Source organism: Myotis daubentonii, chromosome X (genome assembly GCF_963259705.1).
Source record: "Myotis daubentonii chromosome X, mMyoDau2.1, whole genome shotgun sequence".
In the NCBI taxonomy this organism is placed as follows: domain Eukaryota; kingdom Metazoa; phylum Chordata; class Mammalia; order Chiroptera; family Vespertilionidae; genus Myotis; species Myotis daubentonii.
In genome coordinates, this window is record NC_081861.1 from 124,147,606 (window position 1) to 124,172,673 (window position 25,068).

Here is a 25,068-nt window from a genome sequence, read left to right on the forward strand (position 1 = left end):
AGGCAGACATGGTTTGATTGGCCCTCACAGACTAATCCTGGTATATTTGGGGAGGACAATCACAAGGATATGAATACCAGGAGGTGGTGGGGCCATCTTGGCAGATGGCTACCACAATTTGAGCAAGCAATCAGCTTCTCAATCACTAGAATAGACTATCTATTCCCATTTATTGTCTCATTGGTGGATTATCAGAGCCCAAGATATCATTTTTCAATCTCATCACCCACCACCCTATTTATTTAAGTATAGTCACGCACCACATAAAGATGTTTCAGTCAAAGTTGGACCACATATATGATGGTGGTCTCATAAGATTATAATGAAGCTGAAAAATTCCTATCACCTAGTGATGTCATAGCCATCCTATCTAATAAAAGAGAAAGATGGTAATTGGCGTACGACCGCTACCCTTCCCATTGGCTAATCAGCAAGATATGCAAATTAACTGCCAGCCAAGATGGCAGCCGGCAACCAGGCAGCTTGAAACTAACAGGAGGCTTGCTTGCTTCAGTGATGGAGGACTCCAACGTTCCCCGCCTGCCTTGCCGGCCTCTGAACTTGCAGTTTGAAACATAGTTACAAATATAGAAGCTAAACAAAACCCCAGAAACCTGCTTTCAGTGAGCCGGGATCTCAGAGCTGGAGTTGATATAGAGTTTCGATTATAGAACCGAAACAAACCAGATACCTGCTTTCACCTGCGGAGGCCTAAGAGCTGGAGCCTCAGAGCTAAAGCATGCCCAGAATAAAAAAAGAAAAAAAAAAGAAAAAAAGGAGCAGTTGGGAGCTTCAGTCACCCATCAGCCTGAAAACAGCCTTCTGCCCCTCACCGAGACTGGCCAGGCACCCCAGTGGGGACCCCTACCCTGAAGGGTGTGTGACCAGCTGCAAACAGCCATCATCCCCTCACCCAGGCTGGCCAAGCACCCCAGTGAGGATCCCCATCTGAAGGGTGTGTGACCAGCTGCAAATAGCCATCATCCCCTCACCCAGGCTGGCCAGGCACCCCAGTGGGGACCCCCACCCTGATCCAGGACACCCTTCAGGGCAAACCAGCCAGCCCCACCCATGCACCAGGCCTCTATCCTATATAGGAAAAGGGTAATATGCCTCCCACCACCGGGATCAGCGGAGCCGAGAGGCCTCCCGGCACCGGGATCAGCGTGACAGGGGGCAGCGCCCAAACCCCCTGATCACCCTGTGGCTCTGTGTGTGACAGGGGGTGGGGCCACAACCTCCCTATCGGCCCTGCTCTGTTCATGACAGGGGAAGGCACCCCAGGCTCCTGATCAGCCCTGCTCTGTGCTTGATACGGGGGAGCTCCCCAACCCCCTGATCGCCCTGCGGCTCTGTGTGTGACAGGGTGTGGCGCCCCAACCCCCTGATCGGCCCTGCTCTGTGTGTGACAGGGTAGAGCCATAACCTCCCCATCGGCCCTGCCCTGAGTGTGAGAGTGGCAGTGCCCCAATCCCCTGATCGGCCCTGTTCTGTGGGTGATAGAGGGTGGCGCCCCAACCCCCCCACCCCCATGGGCCCTGCTCTGTGTGTGATGGGGTAGAGCCATAACCTCCCCATCGGCCCTGCCCTAAGTGTGACAGTGGAGGCACCCCAACCCCCTGATCGGCCCTGCTCTGTGGGTGATAGAGGGCGGTGTACCAACCCCCTGATCCGCCCTGCTCTGTGCGTGACAGGGGGCAGCGCCCCAAACCCCGGATTGGCCCTGCTCTGTGCGTGACAGGGGGTGGCGCCGCAACCTCCCCATCGACCCTGCCTTGAGTGTGACAGGGGGCGGTGCCCCAATCCCCCAATCAGCCCTACCCTGAGCATGACTGAGGGTGGCATCGCAACCTCCCAATCCGCCTTGCTCAGTGCATGACAGGGGGCGGCGCCCCAACTCCCCAATCAGCCCTGCTCTGAGCCCGACCAGGGGCTGCACCTGGGGGTTGGGCCTGCCCTCTGCCACCCAGAAGCAGGCCTAAGCCAGCAGGGTGTTATCTCCCAAGGGGTCCCAGACTGCGAGAGGGCACCGGCCGGGCTGAGGAACCCCCCCCTCCCTCCCCCGAGTGCACAAATTTTTGTGCACTGGGCCTCTAGTTTATATATATAAAAGCCTAAGCAACCAAACAACCGAACAACCGGTCACTATGACATGCACTGACCACCAGGGGGCAGATGCTCAATGCAGAAGCTGCCCCTGGTGGTCAGTGTGTTCTTATGGCCAACTTCCTGAGGCCAGCCAACCTCTCACAGTCCCTCCCCTGAGCCGGCAGGCCCCGATCGGACCCCATTGGGACTGGGTGAGATGGCCCAGATTGGCCCCGATCACTGGCCAGGCCGAGGGACCCCACCCATGCACGAATTTGTGCACCAGGCTTCTAGTTGTAGTATAACACACTACTCATGAGTTTGTGGCAGTGCTAGTATAAACAAACCTACGGTGCTGCCAGTCCCATTAAAGCATAGCACGTACAGGGAGAAACTAAGATGGCAGCATAGATAAACACCGGGAAATTGCTGCCTCCCACAACAATTGAAAATTACATCAAAAACACAAAATGGACATCATCCAGAACTTCAGGAAGGCTGGCTGAGTGTAAATTCTACAACTAGAAGGAAAGAAAAGCACACTGAGAGCCAGAGGAGCTGCGGAGGTGGAGTGCAGAGGTACGGGGGCCCGCGCGCGCAGAAAGGGTCTGGCACCTGAGGACGCGGGTGTCTTTTTGAATCCCAAGGGAGACACAAGCTCCCAACGGCTCTGAATTCCAGTTCCGGGAAGTCTCTGGGGACCCAGAACTCATACGGGGAGAAACTGGTCTGTCTGGCAGCGGGCCAGCTTGAGGGCGCCTTTCCCTCAGAGGTGCTTGCAGCCATTGCCGGGACACTGGGACTCGCAACTCCTTAGGGCGGGGCTGAGGCTCCGCCATAGCTGCCTGCTCCACCCTTTGATTCCTTGAGACCCCGCCCCGCCCAGGCTGCGGCAGAGGCTTTTGCATATGAATGCCCCGGCCATTTGCAACCTGTAATTACCTAACTGCAGCTGGGCCAGACAGACCCAGAACTTCCAAGAGAAGGCCCAAGGCCCCACAGCGGCTTGCATTGCTACACAGCTGAGCAGCATCAGGGCACTTCCAAACTCCAAAAAAAAGGAAGGGGAATCTGCAGTTCTCTTCGTAGTTCCTGCTGTGTAACCTCAGGCAGAGGCTAAATTAGCACCTCCTTAGATCCAAGAGCCACTGTACCCAGTGGTCAGAGGGGGACCATCCAGATCACAACTCCTCAGATCCATAAGGGACACACTCAGGGTGCAGTCTCAGTGAGCACCAAAGCCCCACTGAAGCAAGTCTTGCCCCAGAAGGGTGTCTCCAGCACAGAAGTTCTCCCACCATAGACACAGCTGATTCTCACAGCCAATTGGCCTGGAGGTCAATTCCTCCCAGTGATCCTACAACAAGCAAGGCATAGCTACAACAAGACTGTGCACAAAGCCCACAAGGGGGTACACCAAGAGTGTCCACCTCAGGTAACTGGGGAGGCTGAACTACTGGGCCCTACAGGACACCTGGCACACAAAGCCACTCTATCAACACAGGGAAGCAGCCAAAATGCGGAGACAAAGAAACAGGTCACAAATGGCAGAAATGGAGGAAAGCAAATGACTGGATATAGGGTTCAAGGCCACGTTTATAAGGTTTTTCAAGAATTTTATGGAAACCGCCGATAAATTTAATGAGTCCCTCAATAAGTATAGTGAGACCATGGAGGACATGAAAAAGGACCAACTAGAAATTAAGCATACACTGACTGAAATAAAGAATAATTTACAGAGATCCAACAGCAGACAAGAGGATCCCAAGAATCAAGTCAAAGATTTGAAATACAAAGAAACAAAAAATACCCAACCGAAAAAGAAAAAAGAAAAGAGAGTCCAAAAATATGAAGATAGTGTAAGGAGCCTCTGGGACAACTTCAAGCATACAAACATCAGAATTATAGGGGTACCAGAAGAAGAGAGAGGGCAAGATATTGAAAACCTATTTGAAGAAATAATGACAGAAAACTTCCCCTACCTGGTGAAAGAAATAGATTTACAAGTCCAGGAAGCGCAGAGAACCCCAAACAAAAGGAATCCAAAGAGGACCACCCCAAGACACATCATAACTAAAATGCCAAGAGCAAAAGACAAAGAGAGAATCTTAAAAGCAGCAAGAGAAAGACAGTCAGTTACCTACAAGGGAGTACCCATACGACTGTCAGCTGATTTCTCAACAGAAACCATGCAGGCCAGAAGAGAGTGGCAAGAAATATTCAAAGTGATGAATAGCAAGAACCTGCAACCAAGATTACTTTATCCAGCAAAGCTATCATTCATAATAGAAGGTCAGGTAAAGAGCTTCACGGATAAGAAAAAGCTAAAGGAGTTCATCACCACCAAACCAGCATTATATGAAATGCTGAAAGGGATTCTTTAAGAAGAGGAAGAAGAAAAAGGAACTCTTACCATTTGCCACAGCATGGATGGAACTGGAGAGCAGATAAATACCACATGATCTCACTCATTTGTGGAATATAATGAACAACATAAACTGATGAACAAGGACTGATCCAGAGACGGAGAGGCATTGATTGGACTGTTGGGCTTTGGAGGGAGGGTAGGGGAGGGTGGGGGTAAGGGGGAAAGATCAACCAAAGGACTTACATGCAGGCATATAGGCTTAACCAATGGACACGGACAACGGGGGGGAAGGGGGCATGGGGGGGGGTAGAGGGTAACGTGGGGACAAGGACACATATGTAATATCTTAATCAATAAAAAATATATTAATAAAAAAAGCATAGCACATACAATTAAGTACAGTACATCATACTTGACAGGACTATGTTACTGGTTTATATATTTGCTATACTACAGTTTTGTCAGTAGTTTATAGTTGTTCTATTTATAAAATTTATTATAGACATATGCTGTGTTACACCAGCAGCAGCTTCATACATCTCATGTCTACTGGGTCTTTTGATTACACTATTTCATCTTGAACTCGATTTACTGTGGTGTTTTGTCGTAATGTGCTGTACTGGCCTGTAGCCTAGGAGAAATAAGCTATACCAGGGGTGGGGAACGTACAGCGCGCGGGCCGTATAAGGCCTGAGAAATCATTTGGCCTGGCCCTGCCAAGGCATTAGGGGTGAGTTAATTAAATGTTTGACCAAATAGAGCAGGCTCATTTTTAAGTTGATAATTTTGTGTGGCCCGCAAATGATGTTATAAATATCCAATGGCCCTTGGCAGAAAAACGGTTCCCCACCCCTGGGCTATCCCATAGGGCCTAGGTGTAGTAGGCTACACCATCTAGGTTTGTGTAAGTGCACTCTATGATGTCTACACAATGATGAAATTGCCTATGACATTTCTCAGAATGCATCCTTGTCGTTAAGTGATACATGACTGTATGTGCTTGATTCTTGTAACCTCTTGACATTCTCAAAAGACAGCCTGTAACCCAAGCAGAGCGACAAAGTGAGGGGGTGTCTCTTTGAAAGACACTATCAAGGGAGGGGCTTTAAAGAAGTTAAATTTTGAAGCTTTGTTGCCATGGTGGAGGCAACACCATTCACTTCTGAGGTATTAAGTGGCAAGTAGCCAGGACTGAGGTAGGCTGAATCAGCTTTCACAGTTAGGTTTTGCTGTAGGGCCTTCCTAGTGAAAGTTGTTTTTTGTTTGAAATATCTGAATCCAGAGCAGACACATTCTATTTAAACATTAGTGCCCCAACCACATGTGCTGTTTTTTTAAAAACATGTATTATTTTGAATGATCTGCCACTATATTTCTTCATTGACTGAACACAGAGAATCATTTCCGGTTTGAAGTGAAAGTGGGTCTATTCTATTTTACCATGTGAATGTAGACCCTTTCCTTGGAGCACCAGGAGACAATGACCTTAAGCCAAGTGCAAATTTCTAGTTCATCCTGGACCACAAACTCCCTCTGCCTCAATTTAATCAGTCGGCCAACCAAACAGGCCTTTGCCATCTGACATATGAGATTACCTTTAAAAAAAAGAAAAGGCTGACATTGTGTTTTAGAAAAAACAGATTTATATGATGGGAGGTCCATTGGTGGTTGCTAGATGCAGGGGGTGGAGGGGTGGGTAAAGTGAGTGAAGGGAATCAAAGGTACAAGTTTCCACTTATAAAGTAAGTAAGCCTTGGGGATGCAATGTACAGCATGGTGACTGTATGTAATACTGTACTGCATACTTAAAAGTTGCTAAGAGAGTAGATCATAACAGCTCTCATCACAAAATTGTGTAACTATGTGTGGTGATGGATGTTAACGAGTCTTATTGTGGATCATTTCACAATATATACAAATATTGAATCATGTTATACACCCGAAACTAAAATATGTCAATTATGCTTCAATTAAAAAAATAAATGTGAGCATAGACTTTTTTTCCCCTCTATTGTTTACTCCTGTATCCTTAAGGCTGAGATTAATACCTGAACCATACATAGTGTGCTATCAGGAAATATTTGTTGAGAGAATGAATGCTCAATTTTCAGACTTTTCATGTCAGGAAAACCCTCCATAATACTTTGTAATAAACAAAATGTTTCTTTTCAACTTCTATCATGAAAATATACCATGCTAGCAAAACAAAAACAAAAACAAAAAACAAATCCGTGTGTGTGTGTGTGTGTGTGTGTGTGTGTGTGTGTAGACATATATAATGGGATATTATTTGTATCTACCACATTTTGTTTATCCCTCCATTCATTGGTAGACTTCTGAATTGTGTCCACCTTTTGGCTATTGTGAATAGTACTGATATACACATGGATATACAAATATCTGCTTAAGTCCCTGCTTTCAATTAAGTGGAATTGCTATATCATGTGGTAATTCTAGGTTTTTGTGTTGTTGTTTTTGTTTTGCTTTGTTTTGTTTTAAGAACTGCCATGCTGTTTTCCACAGTGGCTGCACCATTTTACATTCTCACCATAATACACAGGGTTCTAATTTCCCTCTATCCTCACTAGTACTTGATTTTTAATATTTTTATAATAGGCATTCTAGTGGCACTGCTAATTTTTAAGACTGTTTTTATCTTCAGAAAAGAAATGTAAATTTTAGTTTGTGGATTTGAATTAGATACCCCATTTGAGTCTTTTTGACAGTGGTTTTAAAAATTGTCTTCCAACAAATGCATAAGTAAAACATGAATAATCATGGGAAGCTTCTTACTATGTAAGTGGCTGATTACATAGCACTGATCATGACAAGGGGCTCACTTCCTGGCTGGGTAGCCTTGGGTAAATTCCCTTGCCTCTCAGTCACCTACCAGGGGTGTCGGGAGGATGAAATTATTTTTAAAAAAATATTTTTATTGATTTCAGAGAGGAAGGAAGAGAGAGAGAGAGAGAGAGAGAGAGAGAGAAACATCAATGATGAGAATCACTGATTGGCTGCCTCCTGCACGCCCCACACTGGGGATCAAGCCCACAACCCGGGCATGTGCAACCCTGGCATGTGCCCTGACTGGGAATTGAACCATGACTTCCTGGCTCACAGGTCGACGCTTAACCACTGAGCCACACAGGCCGGGCAGGAATAAGTTGTTTTATACATACAGCCCTTTAACAGTGCCTGGCAGGCAGGTATCAGATACTATAAGCCTTAGTTGTTTATCCACAACTGAAACTCTCTCCTTGAGTTCTGTTGTTTCCCAAAGGTCCAAACCAGATAGGATAACTAGGATATTTTTTGCTTCTTTTTGGGCAGATATGTCAGAATATATCTGAAATACTGAAATCTTTAAAGACATCTGTGATGACATTTAGTGCCTTGGTGGATGTTAAGAATTTCTTAAAAGGGAAAACTTTGTAGGAGGGGAAAAATACTTTCATATGGACAGGACTATAAATGGTATTATTTTCTTGGGAGAAATCTTTATAAATGGAAACCTCTTGATACAGTAAAAGACTGAATTAAAATACCTTTTTTCTTTGAAAATGCCATGCCAGGTCTTCATTATTTGTTATATTTCTAAAGTGCTTTTCTTCCCAGGAAGCTCATTACAAACTGTCTCCTGACCTGATTCAATTCAGCTTCTTTGTAGGGGAACCACCCTTCAAAAGGCACCAGTAACAGATCAGACAGCTTGCAAATCGAGACCCAGAGTTCTTTTGCAAGGATATCACATTTTATGAAGTGCGACACCATTGTTTATCATTAAGGATTCAAGTGATTTCATCTCCTTAGGCAGAATATTCTCAGTTATGAGCTTAAGTCAAACCGTAATAGACAAGTCGTAGATTTCCCTAGAAAGTGGGCTTCTAATGGAAATGCTGATAATCCATTAACAGCAGGAGGGCTAATGGCTGCCACTAAAAATACACTTAAAGATTACAGTAATAAAAACACATATTTTAAAGTGCATGCTAGAAGTTCAAGGATTTTTTTTAAATGTTGCTGTTAATAATAGGCCACCCTCTCCTTTTGGTATTTGATTTTTGTCTTATAAATGGGCTTCATCTATAGCATTTTTTTTTTGTTTAATTTTGAGAGGAGTTGGGTCTTTTGGCGGAGTTACCAGTACCTTTAATGGAAGGTGAATAATTGGTGTATTTGTAGAATTGTGGAGTCTTACATCTGGAAAGGATCTTAGCGATCATCAAGCATCTCTATTATATCTGCTAGAGGAGATTTGAGATTCTAAAAAGTAATGGGCTAGCCCTAGCTGGTTTGGCTCAGTGGATAGAGCATCGGCCTGTGGACTGAATGGCCCCAGGTTCGATTCCAGTCAGGTCACATACCCGGGTTGTAGGCTTGATCCCCAGTAGGAGGCGTGTTGGCAGCCAATTAATGACTCTCATCATTAATGTTTCTATCTCTCTCTCCCTCTCCCGTCCTTCCTGAAATCAATAAAAATATATAAAAAAATAAAAGGAAAATCAGTGCAGGGGAACTGATGATGTACCTGAGGTCTTAACATTTTTTCATGTCATTATAGCAATGCCCTTCAGCCTAATCTTGCCTCTGTCTTCTCTCTTTCTCCCTACAGTTATTGCTTTTTTTATGATGATAAAATATGTGTTCATTATAGAACTATTTGAAAATAAAGAATAAAAGGAGACTAAAATGCCTGTGACATTCAGCTGCCACAAATGTTGGTATAATCTATATATATATAAAAGTCTAAGCAACCATTATGACCAGTCAACTGAACGATTGGTCAACCAGTCGCTATGATGCACACTGACCACCAGGGGACAGATGCTCAATGCAGGAGCTGCCCCCCGGTGGTCAGCATGCTCCCACTGCCAACCTCCCGCAGCCAGTCAACCTCCTGTGGTCCCTCCCCGTGGCCAGCCCCGATCAGCCCAATTGGGACTGGGCAAGAAGGGCCCCCATCAGCCCCGATCGCTGGCCAGGTTGACGGACGCCACCCATGCACAAATTCATGCACCAGGCCTCTAGTTTTAAATAATGTCAAACTCCATTTTCTAGCAAGTTTTAATGATATATAAGGGAATTCCATCTATAGTGGTCCTGTCTCGGTCATTGCTGGTGACCTTTTTGCTTCTTTCTAGAGCATATTTGTTGAAGAGCTCCTTATGATTAGGAGCAATATTTAAGCACAGGCCCATTAGGCTATATTTTTTAAATAAATGTACCAATTGAGAATAATTTAACAAAGAGACGAAAGTTACCTGCAGTCTCTCATCACCCAGAGTTCTTACCATTAATATTTTCGGGGTATTGCCCCAATCTTTTTCCCATCTACATGTATAGGGTGTAGTTCATATAGACAGGAAAAAGATTGGGGCAGTACCACAAAAATATTAATGGTAATGAGATGGTAGGTTTATAGTTGTGAGTATAGAAGACATAGTTTATTCTAATATTAATTATTATATTATTTTCCATATGAACATCTGCAAACTTACTTTTGCCACCCCCACCCCTGTTCATATAACCTTTTACAAAATTGGGATCATGCAGATCATGTTGTAAAAATCATTTTTACTTTGTAACAGCTCATGAACATTTTCTCACATGATTAAATATTCTTTAAGGACTTGATTTTCATCAGCTGCTTAATATAGCCTCTCAGTTGTGCAAGATTTCTCTCATCTATTTAGGGCATTTTCAGTTTTGTCTGTTATGACACTGCACTGAATATCCATGTATACAATAAACATTTACTTACATCTCTGATGATTTCAGGAAAAAAGTATTTGTACCTATTTCCAAATTACCCCTCACAGCGGTTCTATTTTACCCTTCCACTAGCAGTAACATGCATGTGGTCTTGTTACTAAACTCTCACCAACACTAGCCATTGCAAATTTTTAAAAATCTTAGGATAGTGACATCACCAAGATGACAACATAGTGGTTATTTATTTTGCTCCCCCCCCCCCACACACACAAGAAGAACTAACAACTATTTGTGGGCAAGACACCCCTGGGAGGAGCCTAGAACACATGGGTCAGGCTGAAGCATCCCCTGTACCAGAGACCCAGACAGATCACATTAGAAGGGGTAGAGGAGTGACTGTGTGCTAACCAACTGCCCCTCCCCCAGGCTGGCGCAGCACCATACCAAGAGGTCTCCCTGAGCCTATGGTTCCTTCAGTGGGAAAAGAGATCCCAGGGTGGACATCCAGCTCCCCCATCACTGTAGTCACTTCTTGGGAGCCACCACTCCAGTCTCGCCCCACAGGGGGATCAGTAGTGCTTGCCCACAGAGAATCTCATGTTACAGAAAAGGGGGAGGGGTTTGAAACAATCACCCCTCTGATCTTGGCAGACCAAGGTCCTGCCTATACCACCCAAGTAGGAGTCCAAGCCAGGATATTTGCTCATCTGCAGAGCCAAATCAGAGTGTAGTGTGAACAGGCAACTCAGCAGGGTGTAGGGTGCTCCAAGTTGGATACTCAGAGGCTTTTATTACCCTGGAGCCTGGTCTGCCTCTTCCAGGCAAGGGACCTGAGTCATTCCTGGCCCGGCCTGATCAGAGTCTGGCCATAACACCTAGAAATCTGTGTAGCCCAGCAACACTGGACCAGAGTCCACCAGGTAGAACTGTTCTGGCTTCGGAGCTGGCTCTCCCACTGTGCGCAGGCAGGGAAACTGACTCATAGTTCTGCCTATTTCTGAACACAGCCTTTAGCCTACCCAAGAGGGAACCTAATCAGACACACAGGAAGCTGCATAGCCCATCCAACAGCCCTGCCTACAGTGGCACTTCAACAGAGGGCACTGCCCACGTCTCTCCCCATCTACACAACAAAATCCATGGCCCCATCTAGTCATGGAATTCAGTGCAGTCTTGCCTGGTTCAGGTTCCCAAACAAAAACCATGCAGGCCCTAGGGCCTGTCCTGCTGCCACATTTGCTGGGTGAAATAAGTTAGAGAAAGATAAATACTGTATGATCTCACTTATTTGTGGAATCTAAAAGCAATAAAACAGAAACCGACCCATAAAGAACAAGTTGCCTGGCCGGCGTGGCTCAGTGGTTGAGCGTCAGCCTATGAACCAGGAGGTCACGGTTAAATTCCCGGTCAGGGCATATGCCCAGGTTGTGGGCTCAATCCCCAGTAGGGGGTGTGAAGGAGGCAGCCAATCAATGAATCTCTCTCATCATTGATATGTCTATCTCTCTCTCCCTCTCCCTTCCTTCTTCTCTGAAATCAATAAAAAAATTAAAATTTAAAAAAACATAAGCTAATGGTTGCCAGAGGGGAGGATGGGGGCGGGGGGAGTACAGTACACTCAAGGATGACTTAACTGTTATATGCTGATAAAAATATGAATGAACGCCCTGGTATTAGACTCACTGGTATACATATCATCCTCCTTAGAGGGTTATTCTTGGGAGCCAAAACTGCTGCAATAGTAATGAGATGCAGACTGTTAGGTAGGAAGTGACCAGGGATAGAGATAAATCAGTATTACTCATATGAGAAGGTACATCTTTATACCATTCATTCCAAGGCAAAGTAATTCCACCATCCTTCTCTTAGAAAGAGGGCATTATAAATTGGGGTGGGGGGGAGGGTGCGGGTGGAAGAGGGAAGGGTTAAAGCTTTAAGGATTTATTAGTGAGTTGGATGGGCTACAATGTCATCCAAGTCTCTAGGCTAGGTTTTGTGTGGCCTGAGTTTCTCAGGTGTGTCACTAGTGACTATTAGTTAGGTAATCTCTCTCTCTCTCTCTCTCTCTCTCTCTCTCTCTCTCTATATATATATATATATATATATATATATATATATTATGCAAAGTGTCCCCTTGGGAGTTCAACCAGGAGTTCGATTGCTCGCTATGACATGTGCTGACCACCAGGGGGCAGTGTGGAATGAGGGAAGGAAGGTTTGGCCAGCAGCTGGAAGGCCCTGATTGGCCCTGATCTCCGGCCAGGCCTAGGGACCCTACACATGCACGAATTTCGTGCACTGGGCCTCTAGTATCATATAAGCCTAGATTACAAACTTAAAGTTATAGACCTCAGCCACAATTTAAAATATATATACTTCAGAGAGGAAGGGAGAGGGAGAGAAACATTAATGATGAGAGAAAATCATTGATTGGATGCCTCCTGCATGCCCCACACTGGAGATCGAGCCCACAATCCAGGCATGTATCCTGACTGGGAATCAAACCGTGATCTACTAGTTCATAGGTTGACGCTCAACCACTGAGCCATGCCGATTGGGCAGTCACAGTTTTTGAGATCTCCATAGATAAAAACAAAATGTAAACAATTTTAAATTACAACCCTGAATCCTCCCCTCCATCTCCCTCAACCCCCCCCCCCAAAAAAGAGAAAGTAGAATAAAGCTCACTAGTAACAATAAATATTTAGTCAAATTTAGATTCTGTAATGTGGTAGTGGTGATACATCACTCAGTTACAACTCGAATTTAAAAGTAAGAAAACAAATGTGGTAAAAATAACCAGAAATGCAATAACCTGCTATTGTTTACACAATAAAAATATGTTAACGATAACATCAATAACCTAAAATGTGAGGAGGAGAAGTGAAAGCATAAAGTTCAAAACAGGGTGTTATAATGTTAAGATATTCTATGTAAGCCTCACAGTAACCACAAGAGAAAGAGTTGTAGGAATTACACGTAAGAACATGATGAAGAAGCCAGAGCATGCTAACCCCCAAAGATGCTACAACACAGAACTGTATGCCTTAAGCTTCCGAAGCGCCATCTGTCAACTACATCTGGGAAACAATTGATTTAAGTTGGGAGGCTCAAAAAATCTTTAAGTCTGATATATAAAAAGAAATCTCACTTCAGTCATTTTGCATTTGTTTGTTTACTCGTGATGCCGAACCTTTTTTACAGTTCATTTTTAAGTCTTCTGTGAATTGCCTGTATATGCCATATGCTCATTTTTCTGGGAAAGTTTTTACCTTCTTTTTTATGTTTAAGCTTTCTTTCTATACTAAGATTCATAATTTGCAGTTAAATGGTGCAAAAAAATTCCAGTTTTTTCTTTTGCTTTTTATCTATTTCACGGTGGCTTTTTGGAGGTTCAGAAATTTTACTACAGCCAAACATTAGTTCCTTTCCTGTATGGTTTCTTTCCTTCCTTTTATGCTCACACCCAAAGATATTTCTAAAACACCAATCTGATCATACCCCTCCCTTGACTAAAATCTTCCAGGGGCTTTTTTTTGGGGGGGGGGGGGAAATCCCACCTCCTCCTGGTGCTCCACGTGCACTCACACACGCACATACACTCAGGCTTCTGGCCACGCCAAGCAATCGTATTGAGTACTTTCCACTTAGCTCCCTCTGCTTGGCCAGTGAGCCCTCCAGCAGCCCACGGGCCCCCTCCATGCCTAACCCCGCTTCCTGTGCATCACCGAAGTCCCAGCTCAGACAGGACCACCTCCTGTGCAGCCCCTGGTCCCAGAGGTTCAGTAGTGGTTTGTAAAATGAATCACTCACACAACAAGCAAAGTCTAAAATAACCTAGTAGGAGCCCTAGCCAGTTTGGCTCAGTGGATAGAGCGTCGGCCTGCAGACTGAAAGGTCCCAGGTTCAATTCCGGTCAAGGGCATGTGTGTTGGGGTTGGGGGGCGTGTGCTGCAGGCAAAGCGCAGAAGGTTAGATCATGGGCAGCTCCGGGCGGCCTGGCACGCAGGGGCTCCCCAGAAAGTCAGTGTCAGGGGAGGGCTCAGTTCCAAAAGCACCAGGCAGCAGGCACCTGAGGTCCCAGACTGGAAAACCCATCTTACCATCCAAACCTCCCGCACCCCCACAGCCTCCCCCGCTCCCCACTCCTCATCCCTCACCCACCCCGCACCAACAAATGGCATCGCCGGCTTTCCAGTTTCACAGGCTGGAAACCGGAGTCACTTGATGCCTCTTCCTCCCACGCCCCACCGCCCATCTGTCTCGAGTCCTGCTGGTTCTGCCCTCAACATGTAGCCAGACCACATACTGCACACTTCCATTTCAGTGATATTTCAAAACTGCAGAACAGAAGCCAGATCTGTTGCCAGAGGCTGAGGAGGGGTTGACTAGAGAAGGGTCCTGAGGGAACTGAGGGCTGATGGGACATTCCTAGAATTTGTTTGTGGTGGTGATCACACAACTATAGGCATTTATCGAAACTCACAGAACTGCATGCTAAAAGGTGTTACTTTAAGTAAAGGACACCTTAATAATACCATGGGAAAAGAACATACCGGGCTCTGGCTGGTTTGGCTCAGTGGAGAGAGCGTCGGCCTGCGGACTAAAGAATCCCAGGTTCGATTCCAGTCAAGGGCACATGCCTGGGTTGCGGGCTCGATCCCAGTAGGGGGTGTGCAGGAGCAGCCAATCAGTGATTCTCTCTCATCATTGATGTTTCTGTCTCTCTCTCTCCATCTCTAAATCAATAAAAAAGAACGTTCCCGGACTCCAGCCAAGCTCCTGGTCATCACTCTGGTCCAAGGCACCATCGCAGTCTCAGATTCTCCTTGCAGCAGCTCCCGGCTCTTCTCCCTGCCCCTGCCCTTGCTTTACTGTGGTCTGCTCCCAGCACTGCAGAGTGGTCTTCTTAAACCCAAAGTCAGTTTGTTATTATTATTTTTTTAAATATATTTTTACGTATGTCAGAGAGGAAGGGAGGTGGAGAGGGAGATAGAAACATCAATGATGGGAGAGAATCGTTGATCGGCTGCCTCCTGCATGCCCCACACTGGGGATCGAGCCCACAACTCAGGTATGTGCCCTGAACGGGAATTAAACTGTGACCTCCTGGTTCATAGGTCGATGTGAGCCACGCCGGCTGGGCAGTTTGTTACTCTTTTGCTAAGAACTGCAGAGGTAAAGGCACTCTCCAGAGGTTTCTCTTTTCTTCAGCATAAAGGCTGAAATTCTCACATGGCCACCAAGACCCTACATAGCACACTTCGCTGGGACTTTTCTGGCGACCTCGCCCTCATGCCCTTCTTTCCATGCCCCTCCTCAGCCATGTGACTCCACTCCAGCCACCATGGCCTCCTTGCTCCTTCTTGAACGTGAACTCTATGCTCCCTTCTCGGGGTTCTCTGTCTGGACTGTACTTCCTCCTAATTTCCCTGCATGTGGCCTCCTCCCTCATCTCTTTCAGGTCTTTGTTCAAATAGCACTTTCTCGGGGGGGGGCGTCCCCTGAGCACCCCATTTGCAACTGCACCCCACTTGTCTCCATGCTCACATCCCTCTTTTTTTATTTCCTTCCTCTGTCCATTTCTTTTTCTCAGACGATGGTTCCGTCTGACATCCTTCATCTTATGTTGATTTTGTGTGTGTGATGCCTCCTTATACAATAACCACGAGGACAGAGATTTTGGGTTTTCTTTCCTGCTACCCTTCCGGGATCCAGGACATTGCTGTTCGCCTGGCAAATAACAGCCACTCAGATTTTGTAGATGGAGGAGAAGAGGGCACGCAGGAGACAGTGCCAGGCACCAGCAGTGGTGGTGCCCTTATGTGTCAGCAGCTCCGTGGTCCTGAGTTTCATGCAGCTCCTCCCTAGAGAGTCTTGGCCAACATGGCCTGGAGTACAAGTCCATGTGGGGGCGCAGACGTTTGGGGGGCTCTCCTTCCTGCCTTTCCTTGCTGTTTCGCTGTGATCTCAGGTAACTAACAGATGCTTTCTCTCTAATTTCTCTGCAGAAGCAGATGTTCCAGGAGAGAAGTAGCCGGATGCTTCAGGCCCTGTCCCCTAAGCAGAGCCCTGTGAACAGCCCCACCAGGAGCCGGTCCCCTTCCCGCTCCCCGTCGCCCACCTTCTCCTGGCTCCCAGTCAAAACCTCACCCCCCTCCTCGCCCAAAGCTGCCTCAGCCTCCATCAGCAGCTTGAGCGAGGGGGATGAGGATGAAAAGTAAAGGCTGCTGACGGACACAGGAGCCACACCACACAGGCTGGGGAGGAGGGCGGGGACACTGGGAATGCCTGGTTGGTGGGTGTATGAAAGGTTAAGAGTTGCAGGAGCTACAGCTTAGCAGGGAGAACCTGGGAAGGTCTGGAGACTTCAGTCTCCACTCAGCCCAACACCTGGACCCTGCATGGAGGTTTCCAGCTGGACAACCTATAAACTTCATTAGCATCATGTAGAATTGCTGTACTTTAACCTTGCTAAGGAACGATGCAGAGCACCCCGAGAGACTTGCAGCCATGGGGTGCATCCTGCTTTGGTCTTTACACCTACCCCCACCAAGTGCACCACGTGTGGAAGCGGCTGTTCCCTCAACCCGCTACTTCCGGTTCTTAAGGGCCCTGCACGTTGCCCCCTGCCACCGCAGCTCTGCCAGAATTCACCTGTCCCCAATAGAGACAGTTGTGTCCAAGGCAAATGCCAACCTTCTCAGTTCAGCCACTGAGACCCAGCGTTGTAATGCATCTGTTCTTTCCTGTCCCAGAAATGAGAGCGCCACGGCCGGCCTGATGTGCTCCTGGTGGTACTTTCGCACCATTGCTTTGACTTCATTGCTTTTCCCTGTCACCATCATCTGTGGGAAATGCAATAAAGAACAACACTGTCTCGGAAAGGCCAGTGGAGCTGCTCTGCCTTGGCTTTCCCCATTTCTGACCAGTTAGCCGTTTCATGGACCTCAAGTAACAGTTTGATGTACCAAACTACATAGTATACCAATAGGGGGTGCTACCTGCATGTGTCTGTTCTCAAACATGCCATCCAGGGTGCAGACCATATACAACCCGAGAACAGACTCCTCTCCTGCTCTCACTCTCACAACCCCGGTGAAATCCTCAGTCTCCAGGCCCCTCTGGTTCCCTTGTGACTTGGGCACTTCGACAGCAGTTCATCCTGGGGCCCTGTAGAAATGTCTGGACCAGCCAGGAAATCCAGGTGCTGGTCTCCTGGCTTCCCATCAGAGTTTGGAGTGAAGGGAGGCTCTGAAAGAGTTTCACGGAGCACTGTGGGAACCTAAGTTCTGAGCTCAGCATTGCAGTGATCCAGGGAGTATTATACTCACCCCTGGCCCTAGGTTTGCCAAACAGGGTGCCGACCCTAAGCATTCCTGCTGAGTTATTTGAAGTCACTATCCCCACATCCCAGAGAGGAAGTGAGCAGGTAGAGTCCAGGCGTAGAACTGCATGCTGGGGTAGAAAAGGCATTGCCAGGCTCTCCCAGTAAAGCCAGAGACAGAGGCCTGAATCAGCAACTGGCAGGCAGAGCCCAGCATCTTGTGACACAAACACCCCTCTGCAGAGGCCTTGGGGACTGGCTTTGTGGGTGACAAGGGGGGCAAGCAGTGAAGGAAGGTGGATGTCTTTCCCCCTTGTGTTGGGGTTGAACTACCTCCCTGCTTACCATGAAGCTAAGCTGGCTTGAAACCTCCTTGTTCTTGGCCTTTCCCCCAAGAACTCTGTCGAGTGCTCATGTGGGACAGAGAGCTGTCAGGACCATGGCCTGGGGGGAGAAATTTCCTTTTTGCAGTCAAGGCCTAGAGACCGAGGAGGTCTCTCTCTTCAGTGATGCACTCAGGGCAAACTAGGCACGCGTGCTTACTGCTTCAGTTGGGCGACACTCACAGCCAGGAAGAGAAGACGAGCGAGGCGAGACAAGGTGGTGAGAAACAGGGGAAGAAAAAAGAGGTGCCTGGAGAGAGGCCCAGGGCAGATAGACCCACTTTTACCCGAATCCTTCTCTGGAGCACATAGTGTGGGATTGATGTATCGGGCTGATTAGAAGTTTGCAGGCCTCATATCCCCTACAGACAGGTGCCACTTACGTGACTCAGATTCAGTGCCATCATAGCTGCCAATTATGGGAAATGCCCCATGCTTGAGATATTCCAGAGATGGGCCAAAATGATCCCCAAGTGGGTTCTAAATCTCAACGAATGTCCCTCTCCTGACCGCTAGCAACACCTAAGGTGACAAGACTACTGAGAAGGGATGGGGGATGGGGATTCTGAAATCTAACAGTTGATGCTTTGCGGCCATCAGTTTCTTTCAGCCTCTCCCCTTCCCAGGACGAGAAGGGGTGGTTCTGTTTGGGCCAGTCAGTCAACAGCAATGGCCACCAGTGAGCCGGGACTGCAGTGAGGGATGTCCAAAGCATGATGCAAGCTTGAGGAGGTCAGCAGAAATGACCCAAAGTAAGGAAGGATTCTTTTTTAAAAAATATATTTTATTGATTTTTTACAGAGAGGAAGGGAGAGGGATAGAGAGTTAGAAACATCGATGAGAGAGAAACATCTATCAGCTGCCTCCTGCACACCCCGTACTGGGGATGTGCCTGCAACCAAGGTACATGCCCTTGACTGGAATTGAACCCGGGACCCTTCAGTCCGCAGGCCGACGCTCTATCCACCGAGCCAAACCGGTCAGGGCAAGGAAGGATTCTTTTGCTCTGGAAAGGGAAGGATGCTTCGGATGGAGGACAAGAGCACACCACTTGGGGTTGTGGAAGGGGACAGGTTCAGTGAAGGAGGGTGAGGATGAGAGAGTAGTTCCTCTCCACTCACTGTCAAGTGTTACACCCCCGCTAACAGGTGGAGAAAGTAGGCTTTTTTTCATGGACACCCAAAGTCAGCAGGTACCCATGGGGGGTGTGGGTACCCCAGCCCCCTTGCCTCCCCATGTCAGGACTTCTCCATTAGCCACTACACCCTCCTCCTGGGAACCCTGAAATCAGATGTCCACCCTTCCACCAGCTAAACACACGGGGGACTTGTAATGCCGGGGTCACCGCGAATGGCTGTTTGTGGGAAGCCAGCTCCCGTGTACCAGGGCCTTACAAAGGTAAAGGGAATCAACCCGAGACTGAAGTTCTACCTTCTGACCTGCTCGGTGGAGAAGAGACCCAGCTGCGGGCTTGCAATCTTGCTCCATGCCTTAGGCCGTAGTTCCTGTCAGTCCAGCCATCCCTGGAGGGAGGGACAGAAAGAGCGCCGGTTTGCTTTTTCTCCATCTTCAGGCCTCATCTGCGCACCCAGCCGAACCCTAGGGCAAAACACAGCTGAGTCAGATGAACCCCAACAGAGCAGAGGCATTCCTGTGCCTCGGGGACCCGTTTGGCACCAGTCTCGGCCATGAACTCATAAAGCGTTTGCACCTTCTCCTCTTGGACTTGAGATTTTTGTTGCGTCATAGCAATGTGTTCCGGGACAAAGCCATAAGGAGCATACATACTGTAGACTATGCTGTACATATTAGACAAGATGACGATGACTATGTGGGTTCAAGGCTGACCTTATGCCCAAGCATTTGCTCTGGTGCTGAATCATGCAAACTACTGGAATCAGCCCTCAAACCTACCCCAACCCTTTCGCTCCTGCTCCCAGTCCACTCCTGCTCCCAAACGGAACACAGCATTCCCCACCTGTTTCTAAATAAAGGGATACAGAATTACATTTTTGCTTGTTTCTCAAACGTGTGCAAAAATCCAGGCGTCACAGCTGGTCCAGCTCTGCCCAGCTGTGTCCCCAGCACTGAAAGCCAGGCCTCTGCGCTGGGCAGCACTGGGCAGAGTCAAGGAGTTGCCAGAGGGGGCGCACCTGACTTAAACGCTAGTTATGAACAGACCCGCCTGGGGGCGAGGTCATGTGGGGACCCTGGTTGGGACTTTGGCTTGTAGGCTCCCCTGCCAACTTGCTTGCTGGCCTTGGCCAAACCACTTCTCTGACCTCAGTGTCTGCTTCTGTAGAATGAAGGGTTGGAGGGAATGGCTTCTGAAGGCTCCTTTGCCTGGAAAGGTCTCTAAATCGATGAGGCAGCTGGCATTGTCCTGAGGCTTCTCCAGCAATGAGGCGGTCACTCAGTGACCATGAGAAAGTGCTCACCTCTCACGGAGTGGGTGCTGGAGAGGTCGCCTGGGGCCTTCACAACTGAAACATCCAAGTTTCACGCCTCATGATCCAGAATCTCAGGCTCCACCCACTTTTCTTACACCTGATGGAATGAATGCTTTTAACCTGCTTGGCAACATGGGGGCGTGGCCATTTCAACCACTTTTGCAGCTTTGGGAAAAAGCTCATTTGATCAGCTGGAAGCTGACAGATGGGGGTGGAGGCACTAAATCGGGATCCCAAATGTCAACAATCAAAGCAGATCCCCCACCCCGACCCCATACACACACACACCTGGCCCATGTTCTGAGAATGCGCTCAGGCCCTCCACTAGCCAAATTAACTCCATCTGGTGAGGTCTAGCTCTTTGGAGTAACAACAGTTCTAATGTTAACCCAGACTCTGGAGCAGGGGTGGGGATGTCTGGCCCACTGGCAGTATAAGGCCCGCGAAATCATTTGGTCTGGCCCTGCCAAGGCATTAGGGGTGAGTTAGTGAAATGTTTGACCCAATATAGCAGGCTAATTTTTAAGTTGATAATTTTGTATGGCTAGAGAATGATGTTATAAATATCCAAATAGCCCTTGGCAGAAAAAGGGTTCCCCACCCTGCTCTAGAAGCAATAAAGCCAGGCCTGTAGTCAGCAAAAGAATTAATTTAAGAAGAGAACACCTGTTATTCACAGACCATATTACTCGGCTCTGCCTCACAGATCAAAAACATTCCTGACAAGTTGTATTTAGAGTCACAGTGACAGGTTTGTTCTCAACTTTTATGATACCGCAGAGATGTTTTCAAGGGCAAAACAATCCGTTGGAAGGCATAACAAAACTCATGTTTAAGAACTCTGACATTTGCCCCAAAGAGAAATAGCCTTTGTTAATAAATACAACACCCGAGATAAAAGGGTACACTATCAAGAATGTTTACACACAGAGTCCCCATGGGCTAGTGAAGTTGAATGTTTAAACTTCTTCTCTAGGTATTCAGTAGGAGCTATTAGATTTAAAAAAGACTTCCATGGAGATGCTTTTCAAACCAAGTGTGACAGTTCATAAGCACCAAAGTATATCTTGTGATCAAATTCTTTAAACCATCAAGTACCAGGTAAAAGCCAATAAATGACCAGTAAAATTGGAAAATATTATTAAAGGCATAAATATCTGTAGGCACTAATTGATCTGTACTTTCGGTCCTCGTGAACTGCCATAATTTATATTCTAGAAAACCAACATTAGCTGAGTATCAGCTGTGTTGACCAAAGGTGGGAAACATGAGAAGAAATGTTCAGAGTAGGGCTGGCTTGTATTGTTTCCTATAAGCAATGTTTAATCTCCTTACCTTCATTATCTTTCTTGGGGGTGGGGAAAGGAATTGATTTGCCTGATTGCTGTACTATATTAATAAAAGCACCGTTTAGACCTAAAATATTTTATAGGTAACCTTCCATTTTCAAAGAAGGAATGAATCCATACCTGAAGGAATGGGGATACTTACCCTTTCCACAGGGACCTTTTCAACTGGTTACAAACTTGTCACTGTAAAATTTCCAAGTTCAAAGAAAACCTGTTATTTGCTATGCCTGTGGCAGGAACTGACTCATTACGTAACTTGAGGATATAACCAGTCTTTCTTGTCTGGAATCGTGTTCCACTGGACAGAGGTTGGCAAGATACCACTTACTAGCCTAACCACAAATCAACATTAACACAACTGAGGCATTTTTTCTTTTTCTACTTGTTTCCATATCAGGGATTAAGGATAGATGAAAGATGTTCAATAGGTGTGTATTAGTTTCTTATTGCTGTAACAAATTTAGTGGCTTAAAACAATACAGATTTATTGTTTTACAGTTCTGGAGGCCAGAAGTCCAAAATGGCCCTTTACTGGGCTAAAATGAAGGTGTTGGCATGGCTGCATCCCTAATGAAGGCTCTAGGGGAGAATCCGTTTTCTTGCATCTTCCAGCTTCTAGAAGCTGCCTGCATTCCTTGGCTCATGGCCTCTTCCATTTTCAGAGTCATCAATGGCCAGAACAGTATTTTTCACATCACATTACTGTGGCACTTCTGTCTCTCTCCTCTACTTGTAAGGACCCTTGTGATTACATCAGGCCCACTTGGATAACTCAGGAACATATCCCTATTTGAAGTTCATCAGCAACATTAATTCCTTCTTGCCATGTAATACAACATATTCCCAGGTTCTGAGGATTAGGATAGGGACATCTTGGGGAGAGGGACAATACTCTGTGTGCCATGTGATGATTGAAGACACTGGTCATAACCCCTTGAGACTTTTCCCAGGTCCTGACAGAGCTGAGGAACAGTAACCCTCACGCAGACACAGAGATTCATGTTTTCCGTTGAAGTATTCCTACATTGTGATGAATCTGCTTGAATGTTTCTCTTGAGTCTTAAGAGAAGTGCAGAATAGATGTAACAGAGGATGTCTGACTCAAATGAACATGTGAATTGGTCCATGAGGACAGGAAGTGTTGTATCCTTAACTCATGATCACAGAACCATGGCTGGGAGAGAAGGAAGTTTAGGAGTTTCCCACCCCCAGTTCTCTGTACATATCCCCAATTCATACTTGGTGACACCAAGAAGACAAGAAGTGAAAGGGTTCAGTCTTTGATCATAGGACGTGTTCCTGCTGAAACAAGCTCTGGAATAGTCTCTGGCTATCAGGTACAATCTGTTTCCTGCCTGTTGTCCCCGTTGTGTGTTCGGTTGGTTGGTTTTGTTTTGGTTTTGGTCCTTGGATGTTGACCACGGCCAGTTTAAGCTAAGATTCATTTCTAGTTATCCAGTAGCAAGGTACTCCATGCTCCTTTCTCCAGTAACTTATTTCTGCATGGGGACCTTTGAGCTGCATTATATGTATATATTTTTAAATTTATTTCAGAGAGAAATGGGGAGGGAGAGAGATGGAAACATCAATGATGAGAGATAATCATTGATCGGCTGCCTCCTGCATGTCCCACACTGGGGATCAAGCCCACAACCCAGGCATATGCCCTGACCGGGAATTGAACCGTGACCTCCTGGTTCATAGGGTGACACTCAACCACTGAGTCATGCCGGCTGGGCTGAGTCCATTTTAACTTAAGGTCTAGCATACATTCCTGTCATCACCATTCAATAAATATTTGAGTGAGCTCGTAGGTGCTGGGGATGTAATGAATAAAAAGGACACATCCTTGCCTTCCACCCCAAGTTCAGTTCAGTAGCTTGACTCAGTTCTGGCCTCTCCTGACCTTTGACTTTACTGAGCTCTTGATGAACAATGCACGTTTCTGATTCTGCTAAATAGATTTTTGTAATGATTTTACTAAATAATTTCACATTATTTTAGTATTCACTTTGGGGTGGGACGCTCTAAATTTCCCCAAGTGCAAAGATGATCAACTCTTACCCAGAGTGGGAGAAAATAGGAAAAGTAGATTTTTTTTATATTTTTATTAATTTCAGAGCGGAAGGGAGAGGGAGAGAGAAACATCAATGATGAGAGAGAATAATTGATTGGCTGCCTCCTGCATCCCCCCCACTGGGGATCAAGCCTGCAACCCAGGCATGTGCCCTTGACTAGAATCAAATCCGGGACTTTTCAGTCGGCAGGCTGTCGCTCTATCCACTGAGCCAAACCAGGTAAGGTGGAAAAGTAGATTTTTAGAAGTAGATTTTCTATTAGAAACCACTCACTTAGAATACTGACTGGAGGAGACTGACGATGCCACCCCTTAGCCAGGCCTATGAACAATAAGGCTCTAGGGGAGCTACCGAAGTCCCGAGGCATCAGCACACACTTTCCTTTAAGGCCTTATCAACGGGTGTGGGGCTCTGCATGCAATAGTTGAAACTCTCCCATTTGGACAGAGCTATTTTATGGACGAGATGGTCACTCAATGTCTCATCCTGGGTTCTTTGATTTTAGGGTGTCTGAAGGGCCTCTCTCACCTGAATAATGGGGCATTATTCACTAACTGCCATTTTGTTACCAATTGAAGGCCCAGGAAGAGAGCGGTTTTCATATAGGAAGTTCTGTTCCAATGACTGCTAAGCTGACAACAATCATCTTTAACATCAGAAATAATTACACTATTATATTTAGTGGTTGCTAAGGAACTGGGGCAAGCTGTATCCATCCCCACTGCTGAAATCATTAACATGTTTATTTTGTTTGAGGACTAGCGGATTCTGTTTGGACAGGAATGCCAGCAAACGACACGAGCAGCATTAGCTTAGCTCAGAGTTTCTTGCACAGAAGGAAACAGCTTGGTAGCCTCAAATCCAAATCGATAAGGCCTCTTCTTGCCTTTAAGTCAGTGGTTCTCAACCTTCTGGCCCTTTAAGTACAGTTCCTCATGTTGTGACCCAACCATAAAATTATTTTCATTGCTACTTCATAACTGTAATGTTGCTACTGTTATAAATCGTCATGTAAATATCTGATTTGCAGGATGGTCTTAGGCGACCCCTGTGAAAAGGTGGTTCAACCGCCAAAGGGGTCTCAACCCACAGGTTGAGAACCGCTGCTTTAAGTGCTTTCCAATGAGCTGTTAAACAGCATCAATAAGATGGCAGGGATCGTCGGTCTGCTCTGTGCCAAGAAGACAGCGTGTCCTGCTGCTAGCATTCTAGCTATTCTCTAGCTGGTCCCTAGTTTGGACTTGATCAGTGGTTTTCAATCCTGTCACACGTTACAAGCTCCTAGGGAACTCTTATTAAAAAAAGAAAAACTT

The 25,068-nt window shown here is 46.6% G+C and overlaps 1 protein-coding gene across 5 annotated transcripts in view; it reads left to right on the forward strand.

Moving 5' to 3' along the window:
* Positions 1–19,887, forward strand: part of PCYT1B (phosphate cytidylyltransferase 1B, choline) — a 93,351-nt gene extending 73,464 nt beyond the window's left edge. For all 5 annotated transcript variants that reach the window (XM_059678575.1, XM_059678576.1, XM_059678577.1 and 2 more), the window contains one exon: positions 16,180–19,887. In XM_059678575.1, the coding sequence (XP_059534558.1) occupies positions 16,180–16,392 (213 nt within the window). In that variant the 3' untranslated portion in view covers positions 16,393–19,887. The remainder of the gene's footprint in view (positions 1–16,179) is intronic.
* Positions 19,888–25,068: the final 5,181 nt, after the last annotated feature.